Source organism: Pteropus alecto, unplaced genomic scaffold (assembly GCF_000325575.1).
Source record: "Pteropus alecto unplaced genomic scaffold, ASM32557v1 scaffold50, whole genome shotgun sequence".
Lineage (NCBI taxonomy): Eukaryota > Metazoa > Chordata > Mammalia > Chiroptera > Pteropodidae > Pteropus > Pteropus alecto.
The window spans coordinates 13,871,713-13,890,312 of NW_006431918.1; the positions used below are offsets into that span (position 1 = coordinate 13,871,713).

General features: G+C 34.5%; 1 protein-coding gene and 1 pseudogene across 1 annotated transcript in view; both read left to right on the plus strand.

Annotated features, from left to right (window-relative positions):
• Nucleotides 1-18,600, plus strand: part of HPGD (15-hydroxyprostaglandin dehydrogenase) — a 27,507-nt gene that overhangs the window by 739 nt on the left and 8,168 nt on the right. The window contains exons 3-4 of the mRNA XM_006906308.3: nt 2,964-3,070; nt 10,202-10,298. Of these exons, the coding sequence (XP_006906370.1) occupies nt 2,964-3,070; nt 10,202-10,298 (204 nt within the window). The remainder of the gene's footprint in view (nt 1-2,963; nt 3,071-10,201; nt 10,299-18,600) is intronic.
• LOC112475114 lies at nt 17,406-17,524 on the plus strand (annotated as a pseudogene).

Sequence of the window (18,600 nt, forward strand, 5' to 3'; positions counted from 1 at the left end):
TGCTCGCATCAAAAGACATAAAAACGAATGGGGGAAAACCCAAGTCAGCTTGAGAAATTCTTTTATTTTAGTCATTTGGCAGCACATAATGTAATCAAAATTCCTTTGTGTATTCAAAGACAGTGCTGCTACAGTAATTATTAAATCATCGAAATTGCAGATGGAACTTGGAGAGTTCAGTGTAGGTTAAGGGACTGTGGCAAACAACTTCTCCCAGAAAGCTGGATGACACAGAGTCCAGTGACAATTAAATGTGGCAGTGTTTCTCTTTTAAATGTACTAGAATGCAAGATTAAGGAATATCATCACGGACATGCTAGGTGCTTTAAACCAGATGTTCTTTGGTTTTTCCCCTATGACAGGGTACTTTAAAAATAATAGTAGCTGTACTGCAGTGTTAGAATGGCAGAGGAAAAGTTTCCATCAGACTTTCCTCAATGCTTTCCTGTTTCCGTCTACTCACTTAAAATAGAACAATCTACTTGTGAAATATCAGGGACAATATTGGTGTAGACAATAAACAGATTTGGTCATATAGAGAGGCCCAATAGATTTACATGAAAAAATTCATTTTTTTTCTAGGAAAAATAGAAGAATAAAATATTTGTAGCTAATGAAGTTGTATTGAAAGACTTAGTAGTTGTTAGGCACATCTTTAATCAAGGGAACAGAAAAACTTCCATAAAAGTCGCTCTGGTACTCCTGGTCTTAAAGGAACACTGAAATGTGACTTTCTTTGAAAATGTTGGGATATTCTGTAAGAGACTGAAAATGGAGTGGCATGTTCGAACGGAGAGTCCCCCTACAGTTAAGGAAAATTGTTTTAAAAGAAGATATGTAATTAGAATCTGGAAACGCTAATACAGAGCTATGATATGGATTATAAGCACGAGTAGGAGAGATCTGTAGACACTGCGCTGGTGGAACATATTTTGCCAGAGGATAAAGTTCATTGATTGCACATATTTTGGAGTCAGATCTTAAACATCCATGCTGTTGGAATAAGAAACAGTATAGATCATCTGGAAGCTATTGCTGTCTGATTTTATGTAGTTCCACATGTGACATTTCACATTAATTGTTTTGCTTTTCTGTATTTAAAATTAATACTTTGGCTGTAAACACATTCCTTAAGGATAAACATTTGTGGAGAAAGAAACTCAGACACATAATGAGTGACCAGGAGAATGTGTGTGGTCATGAGAAACTCACATGCTGCCTGGACATCAGCACTTATTTGCACTTAAGGAAAATGTGGCATTGACTCTTACAATTTCAGGATTCAATGCTGCCTATAACTTTTGACCAAGCAGTTTAGACCATGGCCAAGGGAGACTTCATTGAAATCATAAAAATATAGAGGTGAGAACGTTCTTGGAGATGACCAAGACATAACTCATTTTTCAAATAAAAAAAAAAAGCGGCACAGAGAGTTTAGGTAAATTATAAAGATTACCACAGCATATAAATGTCAGCAAGAGCTGGATTGTAAGGGCCTAGAATTCAGTGGTATGTCAGAAAGAAGATGGTGTATTATACATTGATAAGGGAAGAATATCAGCAATGCAGTGGAGACCAAAATGAGGAAAGAAAATTAAAGAAGCAATTAAACCCACATATTTACAACCTAATTTCCTATAAGATAGATGTGGTGTTCTGAAGAGTAGAACATTCTTAGGATGGAAAAAAAAAGAAAAGAAAATGGTATTCCTTAGGTATTTTCTACTGGAGGACCTTTTCTGGAATCAATGTGAGATCTTCATTTTAAAAATTCCATGGAAAATTAAATAGTTTTTATTTTGTTGTTTTCCATTCCGGTATGGTAAAGGGCACCATAAAAGACATGTATTAAAAAATCTTGGCACTATTTTTGACAACTTGCTTAATAATTTATCTATTTGGAAATTGATTAATCCATGCCCTTCTCGATATGTCCGGTTGTTATTAATAATTCTGTAATTTTATTTGAATCAAAGTAAAGTTTGTGCAGATATACTTTTTTCAGGGAACTCGCATGTTGGTCCCAAGGCCGGAGAACACATATCGGTCATTTGAAAGAGCAACCACTATTGTTATCTGTAGTCTAAAGTGATAAAACTAGAACCAATGGTAAAAGGCCCACGGAAACAGTTTCAATCAGTAAAACCATGTAAAAGTCAACTTTGAGAAATAGTGTGTTTTTCAATGTAAACGTAGTGAAGCCTAGTAGGAATTGGCTTAGGAGGATTTCCAAGGGCTGGATTTGTGGTTGGGCAATGGAATGAGTGACTTTTGCATAGAACGTATGCAAACTTCCTTGGTCGAACATAGTTTTTCTAAGAAATAGTAATACAAAGTAGTAATAATAGTGAGACAGAAGAAAGAATGCAATAGTAACTTTTATTGAAGTTACAGTAATCAAATCAAATCAACTAAATAAAAAATTGATTTTACTTACTAGGATATCAGAACTCCCTGAAATGATCATAATAGCTCTGAATACCCAAGAAGACTTGTGTTTAATACGATGCTTTATGAGGATAATATGATATTAAAAAGAGGATATTTGTCATAGTCTAAGTCACAGAACTTCGATAATTCTTAGGGACAGAGAGATGCTGGGTGCCCAACTGACTTCCAAGAACTCTTAGCTTAGGAGGTACAGTTCTTTAAAATTTATTCCATTAAATTACTGCTTGTAGAGCTTTAACGTGCATACAAATCATCTACGGATATTACTGAAGTTGAGATTCTGGTTCAGAAGGTCTGCGTTGGCCACAGATTCTGCCTTTGTAACAAGTTCCCAGGTAACGCTGATTGCCACACACCATGCTTTGAGGAGCAAGTCATTAAGTCATTGTCTAAGAGTGTAATTTTCACTATCAGAATGAATAAATGAAAATTTATTTCATGGCATGGGATATGATTTAAACGTATATATGAAGAGTAATGATATATCTATAATGTCTCTTTTTTTAATTAAGGCACTTTCAGAAAAGCTGTAGACTACTTTGGAAGACTGGACATATTGGTCAATAATGCTGGAGTGAATAATGAGAAAAACTGGGAAAAAATGCTGCAAATTAATTTGGTAAGCTATCAAATTAGTTCATGGCCTAAAATTCTTTAATAATGTGATGTTTTTTAAAGGAAAAACTGTTCTTATATTCATGGAAACAATACAATGACATAGAAAAAGAGAAGTTACAGAAAACTAGAAAAAAAGCATTTCCTTTTACAAATAGGAAGAACTTTGAGACTTTTAATTATGAAAATAAATCTATCTTAAAATATTAAAAGGAAATATGAAAAAGAACATAGTTTATTACATAACTTAGGAGTTGGCAAACTATGTCCCACAGGCCAAACAAGCCTGCCACCAACAAGCTAAAAGTAGGTTTTAGATTTTTCAATGATTGAAAAAAAAGATAACAACTGTAGTCATTCATTTAAACATTGTCTCTGGCTACTTTCATGCTACAACAGCAAAACTGAATAATTGTGACAAAGACCCTATGATGTGCAATGCATGAAATATTTACCATCCTGCCTACCGAAAAAACATTTGCCAACCCCGTCTTAACTTATTTATTTAAAAAATAAATCTTAATTTAATTCCAGGAATATAACAAAAAACAAGGCTACAATGACTTTTGGACTTTGTAGTGATTAAGCTTTTTATCTTGAAAATCGGTGCATATGTTTGTATGCACATGTGTGTATGTGTGTGTGTGTGTCATTTCCACAATGTTTGATGACTGTTTAGCTCTTACTTAAATTATAAAATATAGAATTAGAAAATAAAATTTCCATTTTATCCATTTTATCACAAGTCTCTTGGCTGTTCCATTTTATAAATACACTTGACATAAGATATTGCAGTTTAGTAAAACCCAAACCTTGGCTGAAGCAAAATGTCCCAGTTGAGCTGTGCATAGGGTCACCCTTTCCTGGGTGAGATCATTCTCACTTGGAAAGCAGGCATGGGTGAAGTACAGAGGGACCACTGTGTGTGAATAAACATATAGGAAGTGGCCCTTTACTTCATGATATCCTCCTAGGAGATTATAAACTCCTTAAAAGCAAGAACTGTGTTATGTTCATTCTTGTTCCCCTCTCGGTTATAAGCATAATATCTTGAAGATAGTGCTTAGTCAATAAATGTTTGACTTGAATTGACATTCCCAGGAGTATAATAAATTGATGGGAGTAATGAAAAGTATACTAGCTCACAAAAGAGCTGAATCTGTAAGCACCATTTTCATAAAGGTACAAAGTTGCCCTCAAACTTGATAGATGCCTAAAATCCCTTAACTGAAAACAAAAAGTACTATTTTAAAGTACACATACCCTGCTTGTGGTTCTTTTCAAAACTTGTCTCAAGTGTTCCTGGATATCAGTATGTTTCAAGATAACTTTAAAATCTATTCGATAAGTTTCCCTCACAGTCTTTCTGAGGTGTGTGTGTGTGTGTGTGTGTGTGTGTGTGTGTGTGTGTTTAGAGAAAGCTGACAGCTGCTTTGCCTGAGTTAAGACAGTTCTAGAGGGGGAAAATAAAAAAATAAAATGTTAAAAAAAATTATGTATACATAGTATAAAAAAATTTAAAAAATTAACTGGCATTTAAAAAAAAAGACAGTTCTATAATTTTCTTCTACTTAGGCTAGTAATGTACGTGAAATAAAATGAAATATTTTCCAACTGTGAACCATACTTACTTTTCTTGGCTAAATATACTTTAACATGGTATATCAATGTTTAATACACCATTGAATTTGCTTAGTTATACCTAATTTAATTTTATATTTGTATCTCTATTATAAATAAGAGTAGCTTCTTTTTTTTTTTAATAATATTCCTATTAAGTTTGACTTTTCCTTTGCGGACTTTTATCTCCTTAATCCATCAGTTTTTGAACAGAATGTGATCATATCTCAAATGACAAGAGTTAATTTGCCTACCATTTCAGTAAGTCTGTCAGTTTGGACTCTATTATAAACCAATAATGTTTGGAGCACAAACTGCTGCTGATTATAATTTACTGATCTTTGATTTTTTTAAGTTGTATCCCCATTTGCAACCCATGATGTTTTGATTCATTCTGTATTTCCATATATAAAATCAATACCTGTGTTTTCTCTTGGTTCATGTTTACCTAGGATATATTTTTCTATTAGGTTATTTTGAAAATGTAAATAATCTTTTATGTTAAATTTTTCTCTTGCTGACAGTATAGGATAAGATCTTATTTTTTAAAATCACATCTGGGAACATTTGCTTTTTATATTTGTGAATTTAAGCCACTTATATTTATTTTCACTCTTCCATTAGGATTTATTTCTCCCACTTCATGTTTTATATTTACTGTTTTTCTTTTTGTTTTTGTTATTTTTCTGTTCCTTAAATTCCATTAGATAGCTTTAATTTTCTTCTGCTAGTACAAAAAACTGTGCATATTATATATTTAATCTTTGGTGGTTACCCGGACTCATTGCGAACCATGTTTCATTACATATTTTCATTGCCAAATAAAATAAAAAATGAATATACAACCAACTGGGAGCTTCAGAAATTTTTAAGAATGCTTTTATAAACTTATTCCACTCTCTAAAATCACATAGCGACAGGACTTTTTAAAGTCAGTCTATCCTAGTGAAAAAGCACAAATCGTGCGGCAAATTTCTCTCTTTAGCATCACTACTGATATTTTTAATAGTTTCATCAGTAATACATATCTACAGTTAAAGGTTATATTTATAGATAAAGGTCACTAGCATTTAAAGTTTCTCTATCCAGTGCACTCATAATGGATACCTACTGGGTCTTTCCTCTGAGAAATCAGATGTCAGAAAACAGTGTGCAATAATTAGAGTTACTATAAGGAACAAGCAAATAGTGAATTGTGAAACATTATCACAAAGGTAATAGGATTCAAATTATCCGTCTTCATCCAACTAAGAGAACATGTTTGTCTGAATGTAGCCCAGGCGAATAAACACCTGCTCAAAGCTGGGAAGTTCCTACATTATCTGAACATAGAAAATTCTAAAAGACCAGGGGAATTTTATTTGATCCCTTTGGTTATAATTCACTCTCGTGGACCCCTCCTCATTGAAATTTAGCTGGCTTTTATTTTAATTTGGACTCTGCTGACATAGGTGACTCCTTAGCTTAATTAACTCCAGGGACTAATGACATTTACTTAATTTTACATAGAACAAGATTTAACCTTTGCTACCCATGTTTGTAACTTAAAAACATGTTACTTCCCCTCTTGCCTAGGATGTCCATTGCCAGAGTAGATTAGAGTACGGCCAATCATTGTCTTTCCAACTTGATTATCTCTATATGTATATTGCAAATATTTGTGTATGGTTTATATAATATTTTTTTTTAGACTCCACTCTGAATGTAATTGGCCTCCTCATACAATTCTGTGTGTTCTTTGGCACATGTTTTCATGTTCCTGTCTATGTCAGAAAGTAGTCACGTAGTTAAAGGACCTCATTACATATCTCTTCCTCTTCTGAAATCTCAAACAACATAGTTATACCATTCTTACAGGATGTATCAGTTTTAAAATTTTATTGGAATTATTATTTTTTTAGAATTGTTTTTATACAAGTGTAATTTATAGTAGTATGCTATAAGCTCTTTCAAGGCAGAAAATTATTGTTGTGTGTACAGAGTAGATGTTCAGTTAAAATTTATTGGACGAATAAACTGACATTCTATGATATTTTACATACATGGATATTCAATTTTGTGTTTTAATACAATATTTAGATGATTTCCTAATACATCGGTATTGTCAAACATTATTATCTGTCCTTCTCCTTTTATTTTTTACCAAACTTATCTCTTCCTTATTCTTCAATCTTACCACTCCTCTCACACAAGAGATTGTAAACCTCTTCCCAGTCTTTTGTTTGTATTAAGTCATTCTGTACTTCCTCTTTAATCTGAAACCAACCCAGTGACCTTTGTTGTAGCTGCTCAGAGCTCACTAGGAATGCTTAGTAAGAAGTCTTTGTAGAACTATCAAAGGTTACTCTGGCAACTGGGCAGAGGTAGATTGAACTTCAACTATTGATAAGGACATTTTGTAATGTACTTATTTTACATTTTGAAGCTTTAATAAACCTAAATAATTCATCCCCACCCAAGTAGCATTTATAATCTAATTTGAACGTATAATTAACATATATAGAATGTCTTAGTAAACTTAATAAATAAATAAATAAATAAATAAATAAATAAATAAATAAATAAATAAAGTAGATGGCTATTGTTGGTGATTTTCCCCCCCAGAAATCCAAGAGATGGCTGAAGATTTGAATTTGGAAAGGTATGCATTTAGAATTAGTCAAAACTAGATTTTAGTCCTGAATTTAGAATTCATGAACTTTTATTATATTTCTCTGATCTTGAATTTCTCTGTTTGTGAAAAGATGAAGATAACCTCTAACAATGGTTAAGCTTAAATAAACCATAATTTGTATGAAGCTTCCAGAAAATCGTTACTACATAGTATTCACTCAATAGATTGCATTTCTCGTCCTGAGTATAAAAACCTACATTTTCTTCATTCGCATGATCTCGTTTCTGTGTGAGGTTGGTTCCTCTGCCCTACTGTACCTCTAAATGAAGAGTTGAAGAAATGAATAGAAACATTATTGTCACATGTGCTCCCTTTTCTTGGCTCCCAAGATGTTGATTACAAATTAAATTAGTGACTATTTTTTGTTATTGTTACTCTATCGTATCTAAAGATCCAGTTGAACTATTGTAGTTAGGCAGAATTTGCTAGATTATAAGTGGCTTCTGCAAGGGCAAAGACAATATTTATCCTCTAAACAAGCATAAATGGAAAAAGACTGAACATAAAAAATGAAAGAGGTAAAAGGATTTTGGAAAAGAAAATGGTCATGTTTATTAGCATATTCCTTGAGAACTTGGTTGGAGAAAAGACAAGAAACTAAAAGGCAAAGTTTCATGATTTAAATGACAGAATTTAAAAAAAAGTTAGTGTGGCATGAGAATCATAAATAAATTAAAAGTAACCCCAGAGTAGAGGGAGATAAGGGAAATGCCAGATTAGAAAATCTCTGCAGCAAACACACACACACACACACACACACACACACACACACACACACACACATTATATGTCGTAGGAACATACATCCATATGTATGTAAAAATGTTGTAGTGAGACATGATGTCTGATAAGAAGAGTTAAACAAGTAAGTTCTTACCATTTGTCCATTTATCTTTATTACTGGGGAATTATTACCAGTATAGGGGAATTTATGAGAGTAGTTTTAAGTTCTGGAATGCTTTAGTGAAAAGACTTGGAAATAAATTTTGCTTTAAAAAAAAAATTAAAAATTAAGCTTACAGATTCCCAAACTTTCTATCTAGCTGCATCTTGTAGATGTTGAAAACACAAATGTGGGGTGTCAGCAAAACTGTAAATACCTGAGAATAAAAGCATAGCGCCAATATGTGTAAATAGAAATTCTGTTCGGACATGCTGGAGATCTGGGCAGAAACTAACAGCATCTCACTGACTTCAGTAATTTCAGCCATCTATATATTTTTTTACTTATATGAACCATTAATGTTTTGTGTTTCTATTTTAAGGGGAATCATGTAGAGATTTTACTCATTCTCCCTAAGCCTACTTAATATCAAACTGACACATGGCTTAAGTGAATAGAATCTTCAATTTACTTGTTCGTTCCAGAATTCCTATTAGGTAGAGAGGCAACTCTGAACACCTGTCAAGAAAATTTCCAAAGGACTTTTTAAAATAAAAAGAAGGTAAACACTAATAGGTGCTCTCAGTTCCACACTCATTATCTATTGTTTCGTTTTCTTTGCAATATTGTAAAGAATGAAAAAAGTAGGTATTAAGATGTCAAAAGAAGATTTGCACGTTTAGAAGTCTGAGTTGGAAGGGAAAGGAGTTCTTAAATCTAAAAGGGAAAAACAGGGTTTCAAATATAAATTTTATATCACACGTTGTTTTGGGGGGTGGTAAATTCTTTAATGTCAAAATAAAACAGAAAAGGTGGCTACATATGGAGATGAATAGTGAAACATAGTAAATCATCAAAAGGAGAGTCGCAAGCAGTGATGAACAAAATTAAATGACAGACATTACCAAAGACCATGTGTCCAAGTAACAGCAAATCTTCCACTCAAACTGGGTGAGACGATGATGTGAACTCACACAACAGGACCGCTGTGTCAGGACTGCTTGATACTACGGCTCAGTGATATCATCAGGACTCAGTCCTTTTTCATCTCTCCCACCTGCCATCTTCCATGCTGGCTTCATCGTAAGGATGCTAGCAATATATATCAGTTTGCTCCAGCCAGTGCATCCATACAAAGCAATGAAAAAGGAGTCATGTAATGATTTCTTTCTGGTTTTCCTAAGAGTAATGAAAATTTTTTCATCAGCTTGCTCTTCCAGCACCCCTCCCCAACCCAGACCCCACCCCTAGCTAACTGCTCCTTAAGTCTCATTGTCCAGAAATGGGTCACATGCTGGACCAGTCATTGGCAGGAGAATGAGATTTCTATGACTGAATTAGAATAATAAGTGTCTATAATAAAGCTGGGGGATCACTTTCCTCTGTATTACATGGTGAAGATGTAGATGTAAATGCAAAATAGAGTTTTTATTAGGGGGAAAAAAGCAAGTAAAAACTGTGTAGGAAATTACGGGTTTCCACTACTATGCATTGAAAGATCATAGAGAATTCAACAAGAGCAGAGCAGATAAATGTGGATTCCCCAGACATGGGAACCATGTGCTTCTAAAAAGGGTAAATAAGTTTTCAATCCAATATTTAGAAAAGAAAAGGAATATATCGAATTCTTGAAGATGCTGAAAATTGAGTTAAAGTTCACAAAACACCACTGGGATACCATCTTTATCAAAAAAAAAAAATCTCGATTGGGCAACTAAATGAAGTAAAGTTTTGCAGAAATGTGATAAACTCCACAATTTTAGACAAACAAAAGAGAATCTAGGTCCAATGACTAGCTTAAAAAAATAAAAATAAAGAACCACTTAAGATCCTTTTATAGGCCTAATATTTGCAGAAATCTCTCTAAGTATCTGGGCTAGAAATAAAAACATCAGTGTGTGATTATATGACAAAGTCTAATGGCTGTGTTACTTTTCCCGTTTATGCCTCTGGATTAGGTGTCTGTTATCAGTGGAACCTACCTGGGTCTGGATTACATGAGTAAGCAAAATGGAGGTGAAGGTGGCATCGTTATCAATATGTCATCTATGGCAGGTAAGAGCACTAATTATGTTAATAATGATTTCTTCTTAGTAATTTTGGCCACAAAAGTAAACCTTCAGAGTCGATTTATCATCAACTCAACTTTTAAATTGAAACTTTAATTTTTATGTTTTTCTAATGGCTCTATAGAATTTTCTATCTCATAATATTAAAAGTTTGAATCACATTTATTTCTATTATTTTAAATTGTGACTTGTTATCTTACTGCAATACTATTTTTAAAAAATTTATGTATGTTTTCAGAGTTACTGTTTTTCAAAGGTTGCTGTGAGAGTCCAAAGCAGTAACACATGTGAAAGCACCTTTGACAAAGTGAAAAGTACAAAATGAAATTCAAGTATCTCTACTCCCATGTGATTTTAGTAAAAGCATGTAATTTTATTTTTATTTTTATTTTTATTTATTATTATTATTATTATTTTAGGTGAGGCAAACTTTGGTTGACCTCACAGATTGTGTAATTTTAAAAGAAGGCAGATATAGTAGTTGGGATATGCTATGGGGACAGCTAGACTTTACCTTTACTCTCTCAGGGTCTCTGGCTGGGCCTGAGGATTAAGTTGGCATGAGATAGGTTGACAGGAGAAAAGCATACAGACTTTTACATATACGTGGGAACACCTCGAGGGGAAAATAAAGACTCAAAGAAGTGGGTAGGCCTAAGTGTTTGTAAACTAGGGTGAATAAAGAGAAGCAATTGTGGGAAAGTAACTTAAATGTACAGCGAGATTAAAGGAAGATAGGAGTTATTTTATTTTAATCAGGTCTATTTGTATAGATTTCTCTCAGCCTTGACTCCAATCTCTGGTGATAAGAATGTTTTTTTCCTCCTGGTAGAGGTAGGGCATCTTTCACATTAGAGTTTTAGCTCCTGCTTTCATGAAGAAAATGGAGAGGTCGGAGTGGCTTTCTTGCATTTGCTGTTCTTTAAGTGCTTTAAACTCAAAGTAATTCTTGTGTCAAAGTGGCATATGTAGTCATTTGGAAAATGAGGTTGGCAGAAGCTTTACTGTCTTCAACATGGACTTTTCAAGGTCACTGTGGCATTGGTGGACTCCTTCTTTCCAATAGAAAGAGAAAAAGAACCCCGAAGAAACAGAGCTGCTCTTTTAAAATCCCTACCCAGTAATGGTAGACCTCACTTCTGCTCACGTCCCAGTGTAGAATTTAATCTCATGGCTCACCTACCTACGAGAGAGTCTGAGAAATGTATAGCCTAGCTGTGTTCCTAAGGAAACAGTGGATTTCAGTGGAAAGCCAACGATCTCTGCCACACTATGCAATCCAAAAGGGTTTAGTCAGGTCGGTATGATTTAATATCGACTGATGTCACATTACTCAGCAGTAACTATAAACCTTTGTCAGGAACTTTTGGAGTTAACTTAGCCAGATGCTGTACTTTTAAAATGCTAGGGAAAAAAAAAAATCAGTGATTCTTGAATAGTTCAAGGAATATTATGAAATTATAAAAGTCTGCTCAATAGTGACAGCAAGTCTAAACAATTCATGTCCAAAAATAGTGAGACTTTCTTCTTAAATTATCCAGTTGGTTTCAGTGGAGTTAACTTTAGCAGATGCTGTTATTTTTAAAATGCTAGGGAAAAAAAAAAATCAGTGATTCTTGAATAGTTCAAGGAATATTATGAAATTATAAAAGTCTGCTCAATAGTGACAGCAAGTCTAAACAATTCATGTCCAAAAATAGTGAGACTTTCTTCTTAAATTATCCAGTTGGTTTCAGTTAGAGTGGTCATTTAAGAATAGGTGCCCCACCTCCCACCCTCACCTTGTCTTCCACCTCCCGGCTCCTGTAATATCTGGGGATTGAGGTTTGGAGGGACCTGTGACTACACCAGTGCCTGATTCTCAGCGTTTTTCTCATTCCTCTGAAAATCATTGTCAGATGGGCCTTAAACCACGATAAACCTGCCACCAGTGGAGACTTAGAAAGCTCCTTCTTTAGAAATCCTCAAAAATAGAATCATTTTCTGGGTGTTTAAAGACAAAAAGGCAACCTTCCAATTATTATAGACCTAATTCTATAAAATTTTTGAGGATAATCTGCTTATTATGCCTAATATGACATCCACTTGTAAATTATAACATTTCAGTTCTAAGGATACATTAAAAGGCAAGAGCATGGGCATTATTTAAGATGAATAGCACCAGAGAGGACCAAAATTTATTCTGGGAGGCTGAAACCCTAAAGACAAACAATCAAGGCTAAAATCTACATGATTTTGAAATAAAACCACAAGAGACAAAATAGGTAAATGATTGGAGAATTGACAAAAAATATTTTCATTATTTTATTAAAAATATAAATGTAAAAGAACCTGAAGTAGTGATCAAGAGACAATTCCATGGCTTTTCTTCTAAGCTAAGAGAGTAAGCAAAGCTTGGAGAATCGGGAACACTAAGTATACAGGGAGCCCCTTGCCCTCTATCACTGGAGGCAATGATTTCTTCTAAGGAAGGCTGGAAGGCCTTGGGATTGGATCAATTTAGGACTTTCTGGGAGAGATTCTGTGCCATAAAAGGGGGCTTACTTGCCCTAAAGACCATGAATAGAGAAATGTAATGTAGTACTGCCTTTCATCCCATAAAAAGATTTAAATATATAATTAACTTTCAATGAGCACTCACTGTTTACATGATACTATTTTAAACACGGTGTATGTATGCATTATCTAATTTAAAACTCACAACTACCCTGTGAAGTAGATTCTAGAATCTCCATTTTGTAGGTGAGGAGGGCAGGAGAGGTTCAGTATCTTGGCACAACGTTTACATAGCAAGGAAGCAGTAGAGCTGGAATTCACAGTGCAAGCAGCCTAATAGAAGACCACTTATGTCTTAACCACCAGATTATTTACCTCTTCTATCTATGAGTCTGTTAATCTGTCTCTCTATCCATGTCTGTCTTAGCCTGTGAAGTAGAAGAAACTGGATTTCTAGAACTTGATTAAGCCAGTATAATATGTTAGTATCCTCAGGCCTCCTGGGCGCTGCTTTAGTGTTAAACATTACTAAACTTCTAGTGAAATCTTAAGCTTTTGCCCCATTTGACACACAGAGTAAAGCCCTGAAAACACTTGAGATGCTTACCAAAGTCACAAGTCAAAACACGCCATTGAGAAGAGCAATTTAAGGATTACAATTAGAGATCCACTCTGCTTTCTTGGCTAAGAGCTTGGTTTATCACACTACGGAGTCCTGGGTGTTAATTCTCTTCTTACTTATCTTAGAGCCATGTGTGAATCTTTTTCTGATTATGCAGATAAAACAATTAATGGGTGTAAGTTAGATGATAAGATTGTTTTGGTTTCAAATAACCTATCTAGTACTCTTACAGTTTAATGAATATCACAGCATTCTGAACTGTTTCTCCCTCTGATAGTCCTCTTCACAGGCAGGGTGACTCTGCTTATAATGGTTAAATAGTTTGTCTTTGTCCCTTCTACTTGATTGAGGCGCCCTCCCTTCTAAATGCTCAGTATCCATACCCAGTGCATTTACACTGTCACCTATTGCCACTGTCACCTGTTGCCACTACCAACCTGGACAGCCACTGCTATTTTTGTCCACCCAGGACTTTATCACCAAGATGCCTTCATTTCAGAAAGAGTATTAAACATATTGTCTTGTATTTTATCTGCTCACCAAAAGCTTCTATTTTTTCCATGAGTTTAATTTGACAAAAATTCAAGATTTTGTAGTCATAGAAGATAAATGCGGACCTCTCCATCTTCACACTTTCTTCAGAAATGTTATCAATGATTTTATACCCTTGAAGTCATAACATGTTGGTTGAGTTCCAGGGTCAAAGTATTCCCCCTCACCCCAGCTTTATTGATGTATAATTGGCAAAGTTGTAGGAAGTTTTTCCTAATGTTTGCTACTTGTGTTTTCCAAACTTTCCTTCCTCACAGATTTTTCTTGGTTTTTCCTCTACTGCTCCCCCTATTAAAGACATAGCTGAGGATTGCATTCAGCTCAAGCAGAGTCTATCCTTGTGATCTCTTGCATAGATTCGGTGGAGTTCTTCACTATCATAGTAAAACTTTGACACATAGGTTTGAGCAGAGAAGTTAATGAGTAATGGCCACTGACACAGACTGAGTATCAAATGCAATTAATAAGTTTAACAAACAGAGAAGTAGTTAAAGTGGAGAGTGATTCCTCAGCACACTGAGGGGAGGGTGTGCTCCAGCCTGGAGCCCCAGAAGTTGTTCTCATCGTCTTAAGCACATAGACTCTTCTGTATGAGTTTTTGTTTGTAAACATAATATATAAACCTGCACTCGTTTTGTCCCATTCGTCTTTAACTGTTAAAAAAAAAAGAAAAAGTTGGAAGGAATAACAGAAGAGTGAAGGCTGGTTTAATGCATATAATTAAACAGCTGTGCTCCCATAAAACATCCCAAAAGAGTCAAGTGTACTTAGTTGCTGCAGTGGGAAGGACGAAGTAGTCACAGAAAAAGGAATCTTCCTACCAGGCCTGCATCCACCTGCCTCCATACTCAGCTTCTCGGGTCTTGGTGTCCACTGGGGCATTCTCTGTGCCATTGACAAGTCACTCAGCAGCATTTTGTGAGAGATCCCATGAGAGCCCTATTTACTCTGAGTTGAAAATATTAGTCTCAAGAAAATACTTGAAAATCATAGAATTTTTTTAGTATGTTTTAAATATCAGTCCAGTGACATAGGTACTGGAGCTGTTTTATCTAAAATAATATGATTAGCTTGGAAGTGCTAAAATTATCACATTAAATAACAAATTCAAGTTAATCAAACATATGTTGAACATTTACAGAAAAGAAATGGGAATATAAAAATTATTAGGTATAGTTTCTACCTCGAGTTTTATTTACATACTTATCAGTGTCTCATATCAATATGACAGAACTAAATAGTTAGCATGGCATAGACCACTTAAACACTTAAGTTGCAAAGCGTTAGGACTCCCATGTCCTAAGGAGCATTGGAATGTTACAATAGACCAGAAATTTCGGGCAAAAAATATTGATAACTTCCTTCATATCCAGGCCCAAAGTAAGAAAATTACTTTGTACCACCTCTGCCACTATTCTTGATATCAAGGAGGAAGCCTAACCTACTTAGCACCTGCCAAGTTCCAGGCATTGTGATAAACTATCAGCCACATGTTATCACATTTGAATTTCACAAGTCCTTGCAATAGAAGTCAATTTGATAATCTTCAATTTTTAATTGAACAACTAATCTCAAACAGGCTATATAACTTAGAAAGTGAGGTGAGAATTAGCCATAGTGATAAAAGCAATTTTATTTTGCTATATGATTTTAGTGTATGTCATAGAATGGATGAACCTATATTATCTGGATCTTAATTGGGCAGCTGCCAACTGTTAGGAATATGTGAGCCACCTTTCTTCTTTAGCACTGGCAAAGTTCTCCATGGTGTCCATTTTGTTATCTTATGGCTTAAAATTATTAAGAAGACACAGACTAGAAGGAATCAGTAGGAAAGATTAAATATTTATAAGTTGGCCTTTTGAGGAATGGGTAAAAGATTTAGAATTTCCTAGCTTTGGGGGAGAAAAGAATATTAGAAAATGAATAATCTTCTAGAATTTAAAATAGATATTACCTGGGGACTTTGTCCAGATGCAGATTCTGACTCAGTAGGTCTAGAGATGTGTCCTGAAATTCTGATGCTGGTCCTTGGACCACACTTTGAGGAGCCGGCCTCCCGGCCTCCCGTTTGCCTCGGGATAGTCTTTGAGTGCTAGGAAGCTCATCTCAGTTTCCTTTGATCACAGCAAGGCAGTGACTGAATCTTTGGGAAGGAGGATTTTGGTGGAAGGCTAGAAACAAGTTTGTGAGAATTAACAAAATTAATTCCTAAAATTACCTTTCTGCTAAGATTTTTATTATAGATGTACAGTAATTTTATGAAAGCTTATGCCATTTTTTATGTCATGTCACACTTTAAACTATGACTTGTGTATGACTTGTGTATGACTGAAGGAAAGAGCAGTATCAGATAAACTTTTTTGTTATTTGGAAAAATTGGGAAGTCTGTCAGTTACTTCAGTCAGCTTTCTTCATGAACATAGATAAATAGATTCCCAGTAGTTCCCCTTTTTTCTTCATATTAGAGAAGTGATAGTTAAAAACAGAAAGATGGGTAGACAGTTTCTTTTTTGACTGTAAAGATAATGCGAGGGATTCAGATTCCTACTTTTTGGCACAGCTGCTGAGCTCAAGTTTGTCAGATAAAGATCAGTTGTCTTAGCTTCTCAATTTATTTTCCTAAGTTGAATTTCTTTAGCACTTCTGTATAGTCTGTTTTACAAGGTTTCTATCTGTTTAAAAGAAAATATGCTCGATGATTCAGTACTGTTGCCTTATCCGAGCAGATTTCAGTTTTTTTGCACAAAATCTTTTTGAGCTCTGTATCCTCTATGAGATGTAGAGATTAAAGTTATTTCTTGTAAATGTGGATAGAAAGAATACTAAAGATGGAAGAACTAATGTGGAAATGAAAATTATGTTTTATTTTTCTAAATGGCTCCCTTATTTGTTCTACAATTACCTGTGTAATTTTTAGGCATTTAATTTTTTTTATATAATTATCAATCGGTAGCCATTTCATGTTATTACCCTGAATGATTATAGAAAATATTTCTCTGTTTTGTGGGTAGAATTTCTCACTCTAATGTTTTTTTCTAAATCTATAGTTATGACGGAAACAACCCTGTTACTAATTAGACTTGCTATATTTCGGAGAGAGCCATTTTGCAATTCTATAAGTAAACTTGCACAATGTTGGACCTGGAATAAGTGTTGAAAAATCTATTCTTTTTTTAATTTAAAGTATTTATTTTTAAGCACAATAAAAGATTCCTCACAACATTAAACAAAAATACATTTCTTTAGAGACTGCTTTCTCATTGTCACAGACCTGTTTTGTTGTTATTCTTAAATACTTTAACATGAAGACAGAATAAGTTCCCTATGCATATGGAAATTAATTTGCAAGATTTTAAAAACCCAAATGAATTCCTGCAACTAATTAGTCCTGTAGTCATTATACTGACAAAATTCCCCTGAGTCTATGGCCATGCTACCCTGAACAAGCTGGATCTCATCTGATCTCGGAAGCTAAGCAAGGTCGGGCCTGGTTAGTACTTGGATGGGAGACCACCTAGGGAGACCAGGTGCTGTAGGTGTAAAAAATAAAAAAATAAAAAAAGAAGAGAGTGTAAGCTGACAAAGTCCTTGCAATCTGTGAGGTCAACCAAGGGTTGCCTCACCTAAAAGAAAAAAAAAAAAATTTTCCCTGAAGTTAGATCAGGTGATCTGACTGTCCAACCAAGGAAGTGTGCTACCCTACGCCTACACCAGGGGTCCTCCCATTGGTTTTACAGATTTTAATAGAGTGTATTTTAAATGCTACTTCAATATACTTTGTACTTAAAAGGTACTAAACATATAGATCCTAAATAAATGCACTTCTATAAATCCTTTTGAACTAGGGTTAGTAACAGTCCACAGTTTGACAAGGTTCAAAAACCAAACCAAGTTAGGATTCTGACCCAGATTTGTGGCATTTTTTTGTGCAAAAGATACATTTTCATAAAAAGGCACAATGGAGATAAGTAGGCACAAGGCAATGAAACGAGACTTTGAGAATGTTTCATCTTAAGGAAAAACTGTTGAACTTTCTATTTTTATAAAAATAATAGCAAAATAGTAGTGCTTATTATATTCTGGACATTATTTTAAGTATTTCATGTACATTAGCTCATTCAGGACTCACAGTAGTTATTGTTAGTCCTGTAGTTCATGAAAGAAAAACACTGTGGAACACACAGCAGTTACCCCACCAAAGATAACACAGCTCATTGTGGTAGGTTCAGAATTTGAGCTCAGCCAGTCTGGCATCCAGAGTCCAAAACCACTGTGCTATAATTAAGAGGACATTTTTAAATGGTTAAATATTATGAGAAATTACATTCTAGTAAACTGGTGGTCCTCCCATTTGTGTTATATGTTTCCATTGACTATATTTAAAACATGTTTTCATTTTATTTGGCACTTAATTGGTACCAAACGCATATTTCTAAAATGAATCCACTCTTATAAAACTGTTTGAATTAGCACGCACTAAGGAAAGAAAACTGGACCTTGATACCGAGTTAGGTATCCTAGTTAGAGATCTAGAATTGAAATTTAAGAACCACAGGGATGGGGGGAAGAGGAGAGAAATATTGAATGAATTTCATCCACAGAAGTGGATGAGGGC